This window comes from Convolutriloba macropyga, chromosome 11 (genome assembly GCF_964194025.1).
Source record: "Convolutriloba macropyga chromosome 11, txConMacr16.3, whole genome shotgun sequence".
Classification (NCBI taxonomy): Eukaryota; Metazoa; Xenacoelomorpha; order Acoela; family Convolutidae; genus Convolutriloba; species Convolutriloba macropyga.
Genome location: NC_134478.1, coordinates 11049540 through 11070155, shown reverse-complemented (window position 1 = coordinate 11070155; position 20616 = coordinate 11049540). Strand labels below are relative to the sequence as shown.

The 20616-nt window shown below is 35.4% G+C and overlaps 2 protein-coding genes across 2 annotated transcripts in view; both read left to right on the top strand.

Annotated features, from left to right (window-relative positions):
- LOC142349038 (protein Red-like) overlaps positions 1 to 9576 on the top strand; it is a 52223-nt gene extending 42647 nt beyond the window's left edge. Inside the window, exons 11-14 of the mRNA XM_075400450.1 lie at positions 1685 to 1746; positions 7150 to 7330; positions 9210 to 9259; positions 9507 to 9576. Of these exons, the coding sequence (XP_075256565.1) occupies positions 1685 to 1746; positions 7150 to 7330; positions 9210 to 9259; positions 9507 to 9576 (363 nt within the window). The remainder of the gene's footprint in view (positions 1 to 1684; positions 1747 to 7149; positions 7331 to 9209; positions 9260 to 9506) is intronic.
- On the top strand, positions 9511 to 17019 carry LOC142349912 (protein Red-like). The gene is made up of 3 exons (XM_075401758.1): positions 9511 to 9687; positions 16154 to 16242; positions 16588 to 17019. The coding sequence occupies exons 1-3, from the start codon at positions 9679 to 9681 to the stop codon at positions 16739 to 16741; spliced, it is 252 nt and encodes an 83-aa protein (XP_075257873.1). The 5' UTR covers positions 9511 to 9678; the 3' UTR covers positions 16742 to 17019.
- Positions 17020 to 20616: the final 3597 nt, after the last annotated feature.

The window sequence follows — 20616 nt, the reverse complement described above, 5'->3', positions numbered from 1 at the left end:
TCATGGACCATTCTAGGGCTACTTTTTGTTTAGTCAATAAAAATTCTGTAAATTGTGGTTCAAGACTTGTCCTGCTAAGTTTTTTGCTTCGTCGACTGACGCTCTTTTTTCGTTTTTACCTTTAATCACACAGCAGAGCTGATTTTCGTTTTCACCTTTAATCACACAGCGAAGTTGAAAAAGTCAAATGTTCTGAGTGACTTCTTCTTCTCACTAACGGCTTTTGCGCGCGTGACGTTCCTTACTCTCTCTAGCCAAAGTGTTTAGGTCATTGCGTGATTAGATTTTGATCATACGTGAGCTACCTCACTCAATAAATTGACTTTTGCAGTTAAATGACTTAAGTTTAATTTTAATTAGTTTGAGGTCAAAAGAACACATATATTTAATAAAGAGATCCTAATCAAAAGGCATATGCGGAATAAATTTCAACAAGCTTTGTTAATTTTTAGCTGAATGTTTTTTTCATAGCTCTTTGAGCGGTGTGGATATCTTTTTCTTTATATCTGTATCTGTTTCTATCGCTATTATGCGGCAAGCAGTCTGTTTCTTTTGCAGCTATTCCGGCAATCTGCCGGCTATGTTTGAATTAATCAGAAACTGTTATGTACACAGAAGAATCGAATCGACGAGAAACCAAAATTGTAAAAACAAAAAAGTGATGTCGTTTATTTTCGGGATCTATGCTGCGCCTACTGCTCCACTAACAAACTTTTTTACAAGCTATATAGCAGGTTACTATGTAAAAAAATAACTCGGGCGTCCTGGGGCGTAGTTATTTGTCAACGCGCGCATTGAAATTTTATCGAGGATTCGTTGAAACGTGCAACAAAAGTTAGCTGAAACTGCTTCATTGTTTTGGTTTTTGAGACTGCAGAAAAGTCAAGATAGAAGAAATGTAAAAATATGTTCTTGAGGATATCTTTTTCCAATTTTTTGTGGAAATAACATTTTTTCCCGAAAACTGAAGCAGCATTTCATTTTCTTGGGAGCAGTGGCATTGGACTCAGCAACCGGAGGGTTAAATAGTGGCAGTTAAAATAGAATGTATCTTCAACAAATAAGATTTCAACAAAATTAAAGGTTCTTCAATTTTGTAGTTTTAAGCAACGAAAATGAGTAAAATAGTTTTAATTGCTCTCGAACGAAGGAAGTTTGAATCAATTATTGTAAACATTTTGGTCGTTTTTATGCAAAATTTTTGCTTAACTGTTTTGACTTTTCGAGTGGCTTTTGTGCCCTTGACTTTTTCGTTTTGCCTTATATGAATTGTTTCATTCCTAAGAGTCAGGAGGTAAACTCATTTTGCGGTAATTTATTACTGAAAATCCAATGAAAAGTGCTTCAAAATTGATGTCATTTTTTCACTTTAAATTTTATTAGCGGTTATAGTGGTATATAATAATTTCTAATGACGTCATTTGGAGCCCATATAAGCGAATTTAGCCCCCCCCCCGCCCGCGGACTGAGGCAGGCTGCAACAGATTCCAGCTCTCCTTAGTCGTTCGAGAGGAATTCTTAAATGATGCGTTTGCCTTTCCAGAACGTGAAAAAAATTGTTAAATTTTCCAACTTTTGCAATTAGGTTAATATTATAGCCATAAAACTATCCTATAAGCGAGTTCGGTTATGAATGAAGCAAATGGATCTCAGGAATTTTAAATTACTCTTTGTGCTATTGCAGAGAGTTGAAGACGATGGGTGGACTGATAGTCTGGACAGGAGACGAGAGCAGTTCAGAAAGAGGTAAGACTTGTTCTGGACAATCTCAAAGAGGACTTGTATAATTTGACGTGTTCAAGTTTTGCAACAAGCTTGCTGAATTGTTCGTGACGTGGATGGCGTCGTTTGTTCATAATTTCAACTGGGTATACCTTGATATTTGGAAACATGTTTAAAATTATGCCACAATTTTGATTATTTTTCCCATATATGATTGCGAACGCAACAATATTAGCATTATCTTCATTGGGTTCTATTAGTGGCTGCAAAAATAAAGCTATCTTCACTTGTATAGCAGCGAACCTGTTTTTATTTAATGCACTGAATATCATGCCTCTGCCTAGTAACGTTGCTTGAAAAACCTAAATAGTTTTTGTCTGTATAGCTGAGAAGTGATAAGCTGACCGTATTAATAAAGCTGACTTTGCGCATTTTACAATCCAATAATTTTTTGAAAGTTTTGTTCACGTGCGACAATTTACCTTCTTTGCCACGGTTTAATATTCTCAGCCAAATATTACTGCGGCCCTATTTTCATAGCGCCCCAATACAATTTTCAATTCTATGAAAATAGGGCCGCAGTAATATTTGGCTGAGAATATTAAACCGTGGCAAAGAAGGTAAATTGTCGCACGTGAACAAAACTTTCAAAAAATTATTGGATTGTAAAATGCGCAAAGTCAGCTTTATTAATACGGTCAGCTTATCACTTCTCAGCTATACAGACAAAAACTATTTAGGTTTTTCAAGCAACGTTACTAAGCAGAGGCATGATATTCAGTGCATTAAATAAAAACAGGTTCGCTGCTATACAAGTGAAGATAGCTTTATTTTTGCAGCCACTAATAGAACCCAATGAAGATAATGCTAATATTGTTGCGTTCGCAATCATATATGGGAAAAATAATCAAAATTGTGGCATAATTTTAAACATGTTTCCAAATATCAAGGTATACCCAGTTGAAATTATGAACAAACGAATTATGAACTATCTTTTTATTGCGACGCTGTATTTTTTCACACATTTTCAAGATCTGCTCACACATTATGATTTTTGAAGTCAAATTCAAATGATGCTTTTGATCGCACCGAAACAGAAAGTGGAGCAAAAAAGCGAGTGGTTTTGCTGCGTGAATTTTTTTCTCTCTAATTTTAATGTAGTGAGAAAACGGTGTTTGGAAAAAAATTTTCCTAAATAGTTTACCGAATCCATTCATAGTCCATTCTCTGTCTACTTCCTTGTTTAGTCAATGAAAATTCTTTGAATTTCAAGTCAGGACTTGTGCTATTTTTTTAAACTCCGTAGAAAAAAATTTGATGCTCTTTAGCTCTTCGAATTGTTGTCCTGCTATATTTTTTATTCTTCGAATAAAAATGTTTCGTTTAACCGTAGTTCACAGCTTGTACAACATTTTTCTTGAAATCTTTTTGACTTCTATAAGCTAGTTTCACTTTTCTCGCATTCTTCTCAAATTGCTTTTAAGAAGCAGTTGCTCAGCAAAATAATCTATAATCAAAGGAGTTGTTATCGAAAAACAAAATTAGGATGGGATAAACCCATAAAAGGCCAATTTAGATGCCCGCGTCTAGAACTTTGTTCTTATAAGTCTTAGTTTCCAATCTCTGATTCTTATTGGTCAAGATATTGTGCTCTGTAAAATTGTTTTCGTTCAAAATTTTTTGTAAGTTTTTTTTCTTTCAATCCCAAACGGGGTTATGAGATTCAATGGCGGTTTTTTCTGCAATTTGCCGGTTCTGTTTTTCTTCTTTGACATTTAAACTTTCGAAATCTCTCGGAAAGTAGCACACAAGTTATAATGGTGAATAGTTGCAACTGTTTGAGTCCTTTATTGGACAGCTAACGTTTTTTATTTTTTGAAAAATGCTATTGATTTTACGCGTTTTGGAGCTTATTTATTGAGCTTTAATTTCTGATCTGTAAGTCTTATTCATGTGTCCTATCTATGGTCCTGTTGACTATGGTCCATTCATTTTGAGATTTGTCTTTTTTCCGTGTCGCTGAATTTGATCATGTATTGCATGCATTTGTAAATAATGGCTGCGATAGCAATAGCAGTGGATCTATTATTGACTTTCTCTTAGTTGTTTTTAATGGCCGCCGTCAGCCTCTCAACGGCTAATATTTAGGAGCTATATTATTTAGGCGCTCTCCTATTTTAAAATTCGCTTTACCTTTTGGCCTCGTTTTTCGTTTTACATGAGTCACATTTTTCACGCTTGTTTTCTGACTTACTTGACTGACCCACGGTTTCAACTGAACGGATTTTAAATTCTCTTACGTATTGAATTACGTGATGTAGTGAATACGGCCGAGGTCAAAAGAGCAAAATCAAAAGAAACGGGATGAACATATAAAGCCCGGTCATTAAGTCATAGTACATAAGGTTATCAAAGTTCATTAAAGCGATTGCTAGCTAGCTTTAGTATTATGCTTAAGAGCCTTTAGTTTCGATGCTGAATTAAGCTGTCATTTCAGAATATAACCGAATATGAAGAATTACTCACCAAATAAGAAGACCTTGACACTTATTCTGTCAATTTCTATCTTTTTTTTTGTTTCAATCCCAATGTGCGTCAAGCGGGTCCACGGCAGGTATTTTCCGGCAATTTGACGGCTATGTCTTTTCTTTTCGTCTTCAGTTTTTTGTCACGGACTGTGGCGATTGCTAGCTTAAAGCGATTGCTAGCTAGCTTTAGTATTATGCTTAAGAGCCTTTAGTTTCGATGCTGAATTAAGCTGTCATTTCAGAATATAACCGAATATGAAGAATCTACTCACCAAATAAGAAGACTTTGACACTTATTCTGTCAATTTCTATCTTTTTTTCTTTTTGTTTCAATCCCAATGTGCGTCAAGCGGGTCCACGGCAGGTATTTTCCGGCAATTTGACGGCTAAGTCTTTTCTTTACGTCTTCAGTTTTTTTGTCACGGACTGTGACGTCCCGCTTACTGAGTTTATTTAAAGATGTCTTACTTTGTTTCTAATGAAGTAGAGATCAATTTTCGCAGTTGTTCCAGTTCGTATCGAACGGCTTTGGCACCATTTGTTTTGAAATTAGGTAAAATATTGATGTTCCATCTGATTTTACGACTTTTTTAAATCATTTTTTTCGTTTCATAAAAGTGGCATTTATAGTCCATACCCTCTCAATTTGAACGTTCTATCATTCGAAGGTATTGTTTTTGATAACTCCGGAAAAGATTTTCTCATCTTCTTCTTTTTAATAGCCGCCCTCATCTTCTCAGCCGGCTATTATAGCGCTCCTAATTTTTTTTTACTTCGTCGAAATTTTTTTCGCTTTACCATTTTGCCGCTTTTTCAGAATTTTGCGTGAAGTCTTTTTGACTTCTCAAGGCTAGTTTCTCTCTTCTCTCATTCTGCTAAAAGTGATTTTAAACATCAGTTGCTCAGCAGAGCAATTCAAAATGAACAGAGTCAGAATAAAAAACTGAAGTCAGAAATAGAAACTGGATAAACCCTTAAAGCCCAATTTTAGATGCCCGCTTTTTGAACGTCGTTCCCATAAGTCTTAGTTACCATCTCTTATGCTTATTGGTATTGATAGTAGCCCCTGTAGCCTCTCTCTAAGAAACAGAAGTACGTTATGTTCAACTACGAAATGCCATCAAAATAAATCAGACTTAAAAAATGTTTTTGTACAAAAATCTTTTTTTTTCGATATCTTCTATTCGTTGAATCCCAATCATGCTTATTGGAATCAACGACGGCTATTTTCCGGCAACCTGCCGGGTATGTTTCTATTTTTGAACGGCTTATGTCACCTACTCATTTTTCCCGCTCATTAGCCTGTGATATTCTTAATATTTTCATTTATTTCCTAATTAATTAGTTTCAACGTTATATTAGGTTCTTATTTTTATGTGGGACCATAGCCTCTATTCTGTTCGTTTATCAATAACAATCAGATGACAATTTAATTGTTGTAACATAGAAAAGTATGTACCAAAATTGCTTGAAGATGTACCGTAATAAAGCAAGTGTCTATATTTTTTGTTTGTATACTCAACGAACACCGAGAATCGTGCAAGCCTAATGTGGGCCCGCTTGAGAGATCGTATTTATGAATTTTCAATAAAACCCGAAGTACAGATTAGTGGAACAACTGATTGGCAGAACACTGGAGATTTGCCCTGAGTTTCAGTTGATAAAACTTCTTCTCAAAACTAGAACACTGTCTTAGAATTCGAGCTGTTTTTGCAATCAAATAAGGGCAGTCGTATTGAATTTAACTACTACATAGAAATCGTGTTCCTTTTTGTACATCATGTTAGAATTGTTTTGTTCTAAGTTTAAGAACTGTTTTTGAGATCATGAGGATAAAAATGGTTGACGCGCATCCAAAGACGTTTAAAACGCGCTATAACTAATTGTTTTGATATCCGCTCCATACCGCACCTCGAAACATCTAATTAGCTACTAGTTTATTGCCTCAATTATGTCGTAAAACAACTAATTTCTCAGAAAACATCTTTTTAAGGGCAGTGGGTCGCACGTTATTTACATCACTCAAAAATCAGTTTCCTCATAATCAAATGTTTTTCTTTAATTCGAGGTAGAGATTATTCGAGATAAGGTCAACAATGTATGTGTCACTCCTAATGAATGTCATTTGAGAGCAGCTAATAAATCATTCAGCAATTAATAATAAGAAGAGAAATTTCTTGTTTTGTTTTTAATATATTTTTGAAACTGCTGACAATTTACTAGCTATGTTTTTGCTTTGTCTCTCCTTTTGCATGTTCACCTTTACATATTCACCTTAAGTTTTTCGTTCTGATTTCGTGTCTTTGTAATAAACCTATAATTCAGTTCTTATGTTCATTCAATTACTTGCTAATTCAATACAAGAAATGATTCAATAAACTTCAGGAATTTTCCGATGTTTTTCCTTTGACGCTCATTTAATGTCTTTTGCATCTTGCAAAAATCAAAATCACTTATTTCATTTTTCGTACTACTCTTTAACTGCTTTTATGCGGTTATACAGTTTTTACTAAATTAAAACTAAATTAAAATATGACATCTCTACCATCTAATATTAGTAAAAAAAAATCTGAAATTTATGTTTCTGTCTTTAATGTTTGAGAGTGCAGGTCTGGGAGTAGCGGAGAGATTGCAGCTGTATTCTGACAATCTGTCAGCTATGTTTTAATTAGATAGATTGCGACAGTAAAACCGTGAACTCAGTTTTGATCTGATCTCTATTTTTACGGTGAGCATGTCTATTTGGTAGCTGTTTCAACTATCTGAAGGTATATTTTTGTTTTTCTCTGCAAGCTAGCGGCTCACTCAGCTATTTTTGTCAATAAATTTTTGCATGGCAAAATTTTCCTGAGTTTTTTTGCTGCTTTCTCATACGATAGTAATTCAGAGATCGTTTCAGGGCTGGCGAGGCCGCAATTCCCGAAGATTCAATCTCTGCGGCTAAAAGGATAGCCGAAGACCTGGAAAAGAGGCCCAAGGCTGTACCAGATGGCTATTTCGAGTGCTACCCAGACGCAGCTGGATTTGCAGGGGGCCTGGACGACTCAGATGATGATATTGATTTCACCAAAATGGACATGGTCAGTTGTGAATTGTTTTTTTTATCAATTCAAAAAACGAGGTCATTTTATCGGGACTGCACTGAGCGTAGCTATAATGACGCGCTCTTGTTTTTTTACAATATGAGGGTTTGGATTGTATCGGTACGCTGTCTTTTTTCAAGATCTGTTCTTTTTAAGAAAAAGGGGCATGTCTAAATGACATCAAAACTTTTGGCAGTTTTTTGCATTTTTTTGTAGAAAAATCAATATTTTACTTTTCTGTGCTTTCAATTCCAATCATGGTTATGGGAATCAACGGTGGCTGTTTTTCGGCAATGTGTGCCGGGTTTTTTAAAATCCAGAAGAGTATTGGCTGGAAAGTTTTAATTTTCTAGCACAATTTTTTCCTGCTTTTTGGTGTTTCATTTTGTGTTGAATGGATTTTAAACTGACGTTGGTTATAATTAATTTCTCTCAAACAAAGTTTGTAGCAATTATATTAGTCCCTTGGTCTGTTTTATACGATTTTTCTGTTTGACCGAGTTTTCGTCTTACACTTCTGACTTTTTGTCCTCAAAAATGGGATAAACAAGTAGCACCCGGGGGCATTAAAGGCTCTTAGAGCCTCTCTTCTTACTATACTAAGTATGCAATTCGACTTAACTGTTTTGGAGACATAAATTTATGGTGTGAAGGGAGGTTCTTGAAATTTGACCCCCATCACTTCATCAACCCCCTCCCCACTTCATCCCCCGGAAGTTGAGCTAAAGCTGGATCTTTTCCGTTTTGCCCCTGCCCCAGACAATTGAAATCCTACCACTTGTTTTTATCCTCCCACTTTGTTTTCATTGGCTCTCTTCAAAGCTGGTATAAGTTTTTTATGAATGGTAATATAGCTGTTGTTATTGGATGTACTCACCCACCTATTTTAAAGAAGAGGAATGAAAGTTGTTTCTTTCTTAAATTCAGCCATTTTCCTGAATGCATGGTTATATGCTGTGCTAAACATCGAAAGTTGTTGCTCCTATGCGCTAGATAGCCAAGTTTTGGTTTTATTCAATTCTTTGGACTGTAATTTAGAGCTTGTCTCGGTATTTTTTTTATTTGTTTTTAATAGCCCCACAGGAATAGCTGGGGCTATTATTGGCCTTCTCTTGGTTTTTTTTACGACTCAAAGAGGAGTATTAGTTTTCTATGGGTTTTTGTTAATAACCGAATCCTCAATTCCAGGCGGCTATTATAGCGCTTCTAATTTTTTTTACTTCGTCTAACAGATTTTTGTTTCGTCTTACCCTGACTTCTTGGAATTGACTTATTCAATGACTTACCTCACTCAAAAAAATGACTTCTGAACTCACTTACGGAACGTTGAATTTTATGAATATTTACTTGTTAAAGGTCAATAGTGTGCATCTAAGTAGTGGCAAGCATATATGCCCTTACTCTTGATTATAAGAGTCTTGAGTTTTTGATTTGGAATATTAATTTTGGGATCTTCTCCGTTTGTTGAAACTGCTGACAATTTACTAGCTATGTTTTTGCTTTGTCTCTCCTTTTGCATGTTCACCTTTACATATTCACCTTAAGTTTTTCGTTCTGATTTCATGTCTTTGTAATAAACCTATAATTCAGTTCTTATGTTCATTCAATTACTTGCTAATTCAATACAAGAAATGATTCAATAAACTTCAGGAATTTTCCGATGTTTTTCCTTTGACGCTCATTTAATGTCTTTTGCATCTTGCAAAAATCAAAATCACTTATTTCATTTTTCGTACTACTCTTTAACTGCTTTTTACTTTTAACTGCGGTTATACAGTTTTTACTAAATTAAAACTAAATTAAAATATGACATCTCTACCATCTAATATTAGTAAAAAAAAATCTGAAATTTATGTTTCTGTCTTTAATGTTTGAGAGTGCAGGTCTGGGAGTAGCGGAGAGATTGCAGCTGTATTCTGACAATCTGTCAGCTTTGTTTTAATTAAATAGATTGCGACAGTAAAACCGTGAACTCAGTTTTGATCTGATCTCTATTTTTACGGTGAGCATGTCTATTTGAAAGCTGTTTCAACTATCTGAAGGTATATTTTTGTTTTTCTCTGCAAGCTAGCGGCTCACTCAGCTATTTTTGTCAATAAATTTTTGCATGGCAAAATTTTCCTGAGTTTTTTTGCTGCTTTCTCATACGATAGTAATTCAGAGATCGTTTCAGGGCTGGCGAGGCCGCAATTCCCGAAGATTCAATCTCTGCGGCTAAAAGGATAGCCGAAGACCTGGAATAGAGGCCCAAGGCTGTACCAGATGGCTATTTCGAGTGCTACCCAGACGCAGCTGGATTTGCAGGGGGCCTGGACGACTCAGATGATGATATTGATTTCACCAAAATGGACATGGTCAGTTGTGAATTGTTTTTTTTTATCAATTCAAAAAACGAGGTCATTTTATCGGGACTGCACTGAGCGTAGCTATAATGACGCGCTCTTGTTTTTTTACAATATGAGGGTTTGGATTGTATCGGTACGCTGTCTTTTTTCAAGATCTGTTCTTTTTAAGAAAAAGGGGCATGTCTAAATGACATCAAAACTTTTGGCAGTTTTTTGCATTTTTTTGTAGAAAAATCAATATTTTACTTTTCTGTGCTTTCAATTCCACTCATGGTTATGGGAATCAACGGTGGCTGTTTTTCGGCAATGTGTGCCGGGTTTTTTAAAATCCAGAAGAGTATTGGCTGGAAAGTTTTAATTTTCTAGCACAATTTTTTCCTGCTTTTTGGTGTTTCATTTTGTGTTGAATGGATTTTAAACTGACGTTGGTTATAATTAATTTCTCTCAAACAAAGTTTGTAGCAATTATATTAGTCCCTTGGTCTGTTTTATACGATTTTTCTGTTTGACCGAGTTTTCGTCTTACACTTCTGACTTTTTGTCCTCAAAAATGGGATAAACAAGTAGCACCCGGGGGCATTAAAGGCTCTTAGAGCCTCTCTTCTTACTATACTAAGTATGCAATTCGACTTAACTGTTTTGGAGACATAAATTTATGGTGTGAAGGGAGGTTCTTGAAATTTGACCCCCATCACTTCATCAACCCCCTCCCCACTTCATCCCCCGGAAGTTGAGCTAAAGCTGGATCTTTTCCGTTTTGCCCCTGCCCCAGACAATTGAAATCCTACCACTTGTTTTTATCCTCCCACTTTGTTTTCATTGGCTCTCTTCAAAGCTGGTATAAGTGTTTTATGAATGGTAATATAGCTGTTGTTATTGGATGTACTCACCCACCTATTTTAAAGAAGAGGAATGAAAGTTGTTTCTTTCTTAAATTCAGCCATTTTCCTGAATGCATGGTTATATGCTGTGCTAAACATCGAAAGTTGTTGCTCCTATGCGCTAGATAGCCAAGTTTTGGTTTTATTCAATTCTTTGGACTGTAATTTAGAGCTTGTCTCGGTATTTTTTTATTTGTTTTTAATAGCCCCACAGGAATAGCTGGGGCTATTATTGGCCTTCTCTTGGTTTTTTTTACGACTCAAAGAGGAGTATTAGTTTTCTATGGGTTTTTGTTAATAACCGAATCCTCAATTCCAGGCGGCTATTATAGCGCTCCTAATTTTTTTTTACTTCGTCTAACAGATTTTTGTTTCGTCTTACCCTGACTTCTTGGAATTGACTTATTCAATGACTTACCTCACTCAAAAAAATGACTTCTGAACTCACTTACGGAACTTTGAATTTTATGAATATTTACTTGTTAAAGGTCAATAGTGTGCATCTAAGTAGTGGCAAGCATATATGCCCTTACTCTTGATTATAAGAGTCTTGAGTTTTTGATTTGGAATATTAATTTTGGGATCTTCTCCGTTTGTGCCCGCAGTACGTTATGCGCCCCCCAGTTACAGAGTACGTGACATTACATAGTAAGTCATTATGTAAAAAATATTGCACGTGCATCTGAGGGATGCAAATAATATGCGCCCACTAAGCTGAGAGGGCACAAACGGAAAAGATCATAATTTTGAAAAGCCCTATTAGGGCTTTCTCCTTATAGAGCTTGTGTCTCATAAAAATGACAGTCCAAAGCTAACCCAAAAAGTCTAGTGGTCAATTAAAGGACTGGTGGTCGATCTGTCTATCTAATCTCTTTCGTTGTTTCAATTCATGTAGGGCCCCAAGCGTCTATCGTGGCTATTTTCCGACAAGCTGCCGGCTATGTTTGTTTTATACAGGAATTAGTTTTGTTCATGCTGCATTTTGACCTAAAAGCGAAAGTAAGAAAAACTGCCATGGGGAACAAATTTTTGCGAAGCGAGAGAGTTTATTTGACCATGCGTTGCTTTCAGTGATTGACTTTTTGACTTTGAAAAATGTTTTTGGGAGAAAGGCGCATATAGATAACCGTTTTAAGCCATTTTTTCGTCCATTTGGCTCAATTTTTAAATTTGTGATATGGTTTTTTGTAAAAACTGGTGTTGATCGATGTTTCATAAATATGCAACTTTTTGAGACTGATACCACAAAGTTTTGCAGAGCCTGTTAATTCTTTTCAAGTGTAAAATTGCCCATTTTCCTCAAATTATTATAATTTTTGGATTTATTCATTAATTTCTTCCTTTTTGAATCTTTAAGCAGACTTTTTTCAGTGTTAATGATGTTTTTCGTTTGCCAATTAATGCATTGAACATCTCTTTTGAACGTCAGGTCTTTTTGTTTTACAAAATTTTACACAATCTTTTTTTTTGCGCTTTTTGTCCAAGTTCTTAGTTTTTTGTTTGTTTTCGTTCAGTTCAGTAAATTAGTAGAGAAAGTCTATCTGTGCTCAGCCAGTGGTATAATTTCGTATTCCGAAAACTGATTTAGTTTTTGACGCTAAATCTTGGAGAGTCATTGAAAATTTGTTTCTTAATTACAATTTTAATAATTTTCATAGTTTTGATTCTTTGACACCTTTTTTTTGCAAAGTATTTTAATTTCTCGAATCTCTATTATTTTTTAAATGTTTTATAGACACAAAGTTGACTGTGTAATTTTTGTTTTGTCAGACATGACTGCTAAATAATTGTATGTGCTTGTTTTAGATCAGTAATTTTTTGGAGTGTATCTAAAACAGGATGTAAAACTCAATGCGGCATGTGGAAACGAAATTTTTAGGTCAAACGGCAGAATGAATCCAAGAGCAGAGAAGATAGAGTGGTGTTTTTTTCATAATATTTTTTTGAAAGGGCGAAAAAGTAGGTTTGAAAAATAATCGCTAAGCGAGCAAAATTTTTTAATAACATGCGACTTTTTAAAGCATTTTTTGTTTTTAAATCACAAGTGTTTCTCACAGTTATGTTAACTATATTTTGTGTGTTTGAAAGAATTTTTAACCATCTGAAGTCTTCGACTTTTAGATTCAATTTTCAGCTATTTAACACTATTTACCATTTTGCATAAGATATTAGTTTTTGTTTTAAGCTTTTCCATCAGTTTTTGTGTTGTTCTATTTTTGTAGCATTTGCAGACTTTTGTGGTTGAAATTTTTTTAGGAGTCTGTTTGGCGGTTTTTTGTTGATTTCTCAACATTCAAATCTTTTTGAGGAATGATCTTGTACTTTGCGCTATTTTTGTTTTCGGTCAAATTTTAGCTAAGCTTTATTGTACAAGTGTTGCTTCTCTGAGGTGACACTTTAAGTCTACACATGGCGCTGTTCACTTAAATGAATTGCACAAAGTTTTGTGTCAGATTTTTTGTTCTTGGCTGTTTCCAATAGTCGTTTGATATTTCTCTCCTGCGTTTTGGATGATCTTGCAGAAGTTGGTGAAAGTGTTTGCTGATTAATGGTTGGGAAGAGTTTTGAAAGCTAAACAGGGCACTTCTCACTTGAGTAAATTAAACAATTTCCTAATTTTCAAGTTTTTTGCCCTTTTTCATGTTTTAATTGCTGCTTATTTCTTCTTTCTCAAATATTGGATAGGTGACTGATGTTTGAGAGAATGTTATCAGCATATTTGCTGATTAATTGTTCGGAAAATGCGTCTAGCATTTACAGAAAATTTTTTAAGTATACTTTTTTTGGGTTTGGTCCGTCATCTTCTTCCCATTTCCTCGAAAATCTCTGTATGAACCTATTTTATGAGGTTGTCTGTCATTTGCTGATTTTTTTGCTGCAATCTACTTGCTGTGCAGAGTCTGCGGCCAATTGTGTTTTTGAAGTCACTTTTGAAATTAAACAATCAGATTTTTTTATCAAATATATTCAAATTTCTCGAATGTATCGGTTCTTGTCAGTTATCATGATTTTTCCGGTTATTTTTTCACTAAGTACAATTATGTAGAATGTGCTGTAGATGAATGAGGATGGTCACTTTTCTAATTCGAGTCGTTTCCGGAATTCTTCCGGCTATGTTTTTATTTCGTCGTCATGATTTTTGTTACAACCATATGACGTCACAGCCACTTCAAATCTGGTTTTTGTTCATTCGTTCATGCAATTTCAACTGAAGTGCGTGCGTGATGTCATTTTTCGCTCTTATTGGAGCGGGGTTTTTTGTTCATTCTTGTGAATAAGTTTTTGGTCACACCTTACTTACCTGACTCTCAAAAATGACTTCATTACTTTTATTGACTTTTATATACTTTAATTCAAAGGTATTAGGTCAAGTGAATGTGTGTCACTCTAAATGAAGGTTATAGAGGCAGCAATATTTTCTACATATTCTTAATCAAAATATAACATTCTCAGCCTTCAATGAAATGCTATTTTTTGTTTGTCTTTACTGCTACTTTTTTGAGAATGCAGATCTACGAAGCTATTGCGGCTATTTATGGCAATCTGCCAATTATGTTGCAAATTTATTATATCAGTTTTTACCGTGTTTGTTTTCTTGTCAATTTTTGTTTATTTGGGCATATTTTAATGTAGTTATGGGTTTGAGATCATAGTTAATTTTGTCTTTTAACTGAACACTCCTTAGACTTTGAACCTCCCGTGTTTTTGCTCTTTTTAACGTGTTGTTTTTTATACTCTCTGATTATACGTGTTGTCCAATTTCGAATGAGGAATATGGAAAACTATTTAGATGAAATGATAATAATGAGGTTTTGAGTTTTGCATGTAACAATTTTTTGTTGTAACGCCGTCTTACATAGGCTCAATAATGACAGGTCTTACTGGGTTTCTGATGAAATATTGGTAGATTTATGGAAGCGTTTCGTTTGATAGGTAATTATATTTCTGACTTCGACATTGAATGTTCGAATTTTTAAACTTTTTTGATGTCTTGTTCCTCAGACATTCGAGTGACAGGTCTCAACGGTTTTCTTATGAAGCATAAATAACTTAATCCAGCTGCTGAGCTAGTTTTGTGATCTTAGCTGTTTTGTTTTCTCAAAATTTTATTGAATTTAAATATTTTTAAAACGTGTTGGCTGTTCGTGATGTTCGTTTGTCACTAAATGTCCTTAATGAGAAGTCTTGTCGGCTTTCTAGTGAAATACAATTATTCTTATTTGAGTTCTGCAGTTAACTTTTAATAAGGCATAATAGAATTCGTTTATTGGTTTCTGTTTAGAACTACCATTTCCAACAAATTTGAGCCTAATTGGTTTTTCAAAAATTATGATTTTTGCGCGTGCTTGTTTCTCTCCTTTCTTTTCGGCTTTGCTTACCCGCAGTAAAGAGACCTCTAAATGGCTTCATTTGCTTTTTAGTGCCCAATTTTTTACGCGGTCAATGGTTTTCTTGTTTTGTCCGTCTTATAATGATTCTCTCATGCCACTGTTTCGAAGACAAATTATATCCTACCACTTTTTTAATCCTACCACTTCTTTGTCTTCATTGGCTCTCTTCAAAGCTGGCGTAAGCGTTTTATGAATCGTAATTTAGTTGTTATTAGATTTACTCACCCACCGATTTTATTAAAGAAGAGGAATGAAAGTTGTTTCTTTCTTAAATTAGCCATTTTCCTGAAAGCATGGTTATATGCTGTGCTAAACATCGAAAGTTGTTCCTCGTATGTGCTAGGTTGTCAAGTTTTGATTTTATTCAATTCTTTGGACTGTAGTTTAGAACTTGTTTTGCTGTCTTTTTTTCTTGGCCGTCTCACGGTCATTTTTTTTTACAATTGTTTTAGAACATTTTTGGCTTGACATTTCGTGGCTTTTCACTCTTATTTTTGTTCCCGTTGTCTATTGCAAAGCCTGTATCGACGAGTGGTTGAGGTGACTGATTGTGAGATCATGGGTTCGAACCCCTCCATTGTCGGAAGTTTTTGCACTCAAAAAGCTTTCTAAGATACTACCCACTGAATTAAATTGCCCCGACTGTTGTGTCTTGATTTGATAGTGCCAAAATTTTCGCTCTCAGCACATGTTTGCATTTTGAAAGTCTAGTTTTTTATAAACAGCTTTTTAAGAGGCGCCGATACATTCTTCAGCTCATTTCTGTATCTGTTCCTATCTGAAGTTTACGGCACGGAAGTCCCCATTCCGCAGCAATATCGGCAAGCTGCCGGCCATTTTTCAATTTTCTGCTTTCTGTTTCAGTTTTTGGTTTTCTATACGAGAGCATTTTCGCCATCGCTTTGTCTGTCGTAACTTAGTTCGCTCTCGTCGACGTTTGAAGATATATTTTGTTTCTTTTGAAGGCATCGATTTTGTCCAATTTTGGTATAACGTGATTCGCCAATGAACTATTGTGACTACACGAGAAAGAAGTGGGCATTTTGTTCTGAGCTGACCCTAATAAGAATTGAGAACTACAGCCCATCCTTATTTGCGGCAGTTTTTTTCTATTGGAATATAAATTGAAGCTCTAAAATCGCTGACAGGACGGTTTAGCCCAGCTGACAAATGATATATAATGTTGTATGTTCCGTGTTTTAGGGTAACAAGAAGGGTCCGGTAGGCAGGTGGGATTTCGAGACTCAAGAAGAGTACAGTAACTACATGTCAAGCAAGGAGGCACTTCCCAAGTAAGATACAATTCATATTCTTAATTCCCTTTTGTGCTGTCCAGTTATGATTAGTTATAATTCTTCCGGGCTGATTAATACAAGCTATTTCGTTCATATGGTGGTTTAAAAAATAATGAACGATTTTTCTACAAAAATACGTATTTTGCTTTGATAGGTAGACGGGCCGGTTGGGTAGTTATAAATAGTTTCTGCGTCTGTAAAAATTATTGCTTATAAAGAATAATAAATTGAACTATTCCAGCAGATAACAAAATATTAGTTTTTTGGAGAATTTGATGTTACTATATCGTTCGGTTTGTCAAAAATGTATTCATGCTTTGACTGACATTGTTTGTTTTCTAGAGCGGCGTTCCAGTTCGGCGTGAAAATGAACGATGGTAGGAAAACTCGCAAACAACACGTGGGACCCAAAGACGAAAAGAAGGCACTCGATCGAGAGTGGGAACAGATCTCAAAGATTATCGACAGACGGAAAGGAGGAGGGTCCGGGGATTAAAGACAATTTTGATTTCTCCATTCGAAATTTTGTACCAAAATAATATGGTGCGCGGGATATTCATTGTGATGTACTCTGTGTTACACGGTCACTGATGAAATCGGTATGATTGATCGTATTGCCTGAGGTGACCTCAGTAACTGAAAGAGTTTCCAGAAAAGGAGAAGATATTATAATTTGATGATGGACGTTTTTGTTTTTACGGACTGTAAAACTTTGATTTCCAACTGTCTGTATTTGCTATGGAGTTTGTTAGATAATTGAATGTTAGATGTTCATACATTTTCGACGGTCTCGAATGAAGTTTGAAGCATTCATTGCTGTCGCGAGTGATTTTCTAAATGCATTTTTTTGCTTGGCCATCTTTCCAGTGTTCTAATTTATCGCGTGATCGATCCGACTTTCTTAATGTTAAAATTTAGTGCTGAGCTTTACTTCCTTTGAGTTGGTTTTTTTCATTAGCTGCGATGATGGTGATAGTGAACCAGATCTATCATTGGCTATATGATTTTTGCAATCCTGCATTGCCTTTTTTTTACTAATCGAAGAGGATTTTTGGTTAGAAGAGGAGTAAATTTTTGAGCCTATAATTTTGCAGTTTTTCATGTTTTTTTAGCGTTTATTTATGTGTTTGGTAGCATTTATATTTGTAGCGATTGCATTGCTCCTGTGGTCTTTTCTTATGCAATTTTTCACTTTCTCAATTTTTCGTCTGAGTCTTTTGAATTTTTCTGCCTTTTCTGTTTAGAGTGCAATTGGTCAATGGAAATTCTTTGAGCTTGCGGCCGCTTCTTCCTACTTGCTCTTTTTTTCGAGAAATGAATATCCTCAGATGACAAGTTTTCTGTTTGTTCCCCGTTGCCTTCTTAAATTGAAACCACTTTGACATTCAATATGCCGAGACCAAAAGTATCGAAAATACTAATTTTTCATTCTATTTTTTGGATTGTTTCAGGATTTGCATGGCTATCTTTTTTATTTGCTCTTGAACGAAGTTCATAGCAATTATTGTAAATGTGTGTCTTTTTTATGCAAAATTTTTGCTTGAGAATTTTGACTTTTACGCCCTTGACTTTTTGCATTTTGCGTGATCTAAAGTTCTCTCTCAATCACAATTGGCGGCAATTTAATACTAAATGTCAGATGAAAAGTGCGCCGAAACGGGTGCCATTTTTTACTTTAAATCTTAAGTGGTATATGTTAACCTCTAATGTGGTTATTTGAAGCCCACTATTGAACTTCTTAGTCGCATTTAGGCTCCTCTTTCCCCCCGCCCGACTGAAGCAGGCTGCAATCGATTAGAGCTGCCATTAGTCGTTCGAGAGCATTTCTTCCGACGTTTTGTCGGTTATGTTCTAATGTTCTAACGGTGCATAGTATTTTTTTTAATCCCTCAAGGGGCTGCTAATGTTTTATGATTTCGGAATTCTGTGTTTTCATCAAAATTTCTAATCAACACCATGCGGCGTGTTGTTAGAGAGCATTTCTTGCGACGCGAGCCGTTTTTTAATTCGTTTTTTAATTTGTTTGTGTTTGGTAGATGAAAAATGGTAATCCTATATATTAAACGCTTGAGCTCTAAAATTGGACATTTTTTTTGCATGTTTAGGGGCCTCTGGAAGCGCATGTTTTGAGAGCAGCATTGAGCAGCACGGTTAAGCGAACATATCGAGAGAGGTCAATGAGCTGAAAGGCTCAACGTAGACAGGTGAGAACTGAACCTTGGACAAAAGACTGTTAGTCAGGTGCAGTCACTATGAGGGCTTGAAGATTTACTTGAGGATTTACTAACCTGGGTACTATGTGTTTTTTAATTGTTCCCGAACGAATTCTGAAATGTTTATTATAGCTGCGAAGCTGTAAGCTGAGCGGAGCTGTATTGCGGTGCGCTTGGTTTTTTGTTTCGTCTGACGGTGTTTTTTCGTTTTACATTTGTTCACACCTCAAAGCTGAAAAGTCAAATTTTCTGAATGACTTTTTCCTCTCACTGACGGCATTTGCGTGCGTGATTAGATTTTTTGCGAGAAGTTTTTTGCGGGATTAGATTTTGATCATAAGTGACTTCCCTCACTCAATAAAATGACTTTTGCACATTAAAATTTAAGTTTATTTTGAATTAGTTTAAGGTCAAAGGAACTCATATGTGTAATAAGGGTCCCTAATGAAAAGACTTCTGTGCAATGAATTGTAACATGCTTTATTTCTTTATCGTTTAATTTTTTTACATAGCTTTTTGAGTGGCGTCGATAACTTATTCAACTTATATCTGTATCTGTTTCTATCTCTATCATACTGCACGCAAGTCTGTTCTTTCGCAGCTATTCCGGCAATCTGCTGGCTATGTTTGTAAATGTGGGTTTTTTGCCGATTTCCATTTCTTAAATTTTGCTTTAATTAGCCGATGTTGCAATTTCTAGTTCGCCTTGCATTGATACAAATGTATCCTCACGTTTGGAAGCAGTAATTAGCCTCAGCTATCAGACAATTTTTTTTGTAGGAAAACCTTTTTCCTTACTTTTACTATCTCAATCAGCCTCAATGGGTATCGATTGCGGTTGTTTTCTACCAACTTGCATGTTATGTTCTTGTTTTGATATTAAATCTTATCAGTGGTCTGAAGTGCGCTTCCAGGCTACTATTCTCGCTTTTCGTTGGAGATGGGGTACGCTGGCAAAGCCCTATGATGCTAAAGCTGTGCGTAGCTCCATTTGATGCCCTGTAGGCACTGTTTAAACGGTTCACTGAAGCTGCTCAAGAAGCAGAAAGTAATGACATGAAAAACTTTTTGAATTTTGATAGTTTTACACTACCTCCTTTGTACCCCTTGAACTGAGAGGTTAGACTCATTAAGATTAAGCTAAGTATAACAAAGCGAACCTCTGCCTTGTTGTTCGAGAGTGACTTAATTGACGGCTGTTGTGTATCTTGGTTATTAAGGTTGGCTTTGTATGCCAAAAACATGATGACTTTGTCTTCTAGCGAAATGCCCATAACTTTTTATTACATGTTTCCTTTATTTAAGTCGCCATCTGCATGCAATTATTTTTGGGCATTTGCGTTGCTAAAGCATATTTGTGTTTCGTTTGCGGAGCCCGATTGTAATGTTGAGATAAATTTCTCAGTAAGGCAGAGAGGTATACAACTGAGAACCATGTGGCTTCGAACACGATATCTTTTTTCTGCTCATATTATAGATTTTCTAGCTTAATCAAATAAATTAAAGATGAGCGACCAAACTTGTACATGCTTTAGTATTTTGAGAAGCGAGCTTTCTATTTTTGATCTTCCTTTGCAGTACTAGAATATATGTAGATGCAGTAAATCACAATCAGAGATATTCTACAATCTGCTAGTTATGAAGTAAGGATTAACCAATAAGCATTTTAATAATCGATTTGAAGTTAAACCAACACACCAGCTTCCCTTTCCCTGTTTTGTGCGACCAATTTTTGCGAAGTTTTTTTTTTAGCGGATACAGCAAAATTAATAAAATTTTTGAACTGAAATGAGTTTTCTGGTTGCACCTGAGTTATGACTCATAGTTTGGATAGAATTAAAGACTGGATATGCTAATTGAGGTAAATTACGGTACTGGTTACTCCTTGTTAAAGTTCGGTTGAGGTGGGAGCCGCAGGCAAAATCAAGTTTTTTTTTAAATTTAAGAGCTCGCTATCAGACTGGACAAAAGTATCACCTCAGAACAAAAATTTGGACAAAGGAAAATTGATGACGACCGATAACGGACAGAAAGAACTTAGCCTTAGTTTAATTTCTTTGAATTTGTATCTCTGTTGCAGTGAAACGATTGAAAAAATTTAGTACAATATATTTTGAAAATTATTAACAGCTGATGGATGACATACACTATGAAGATT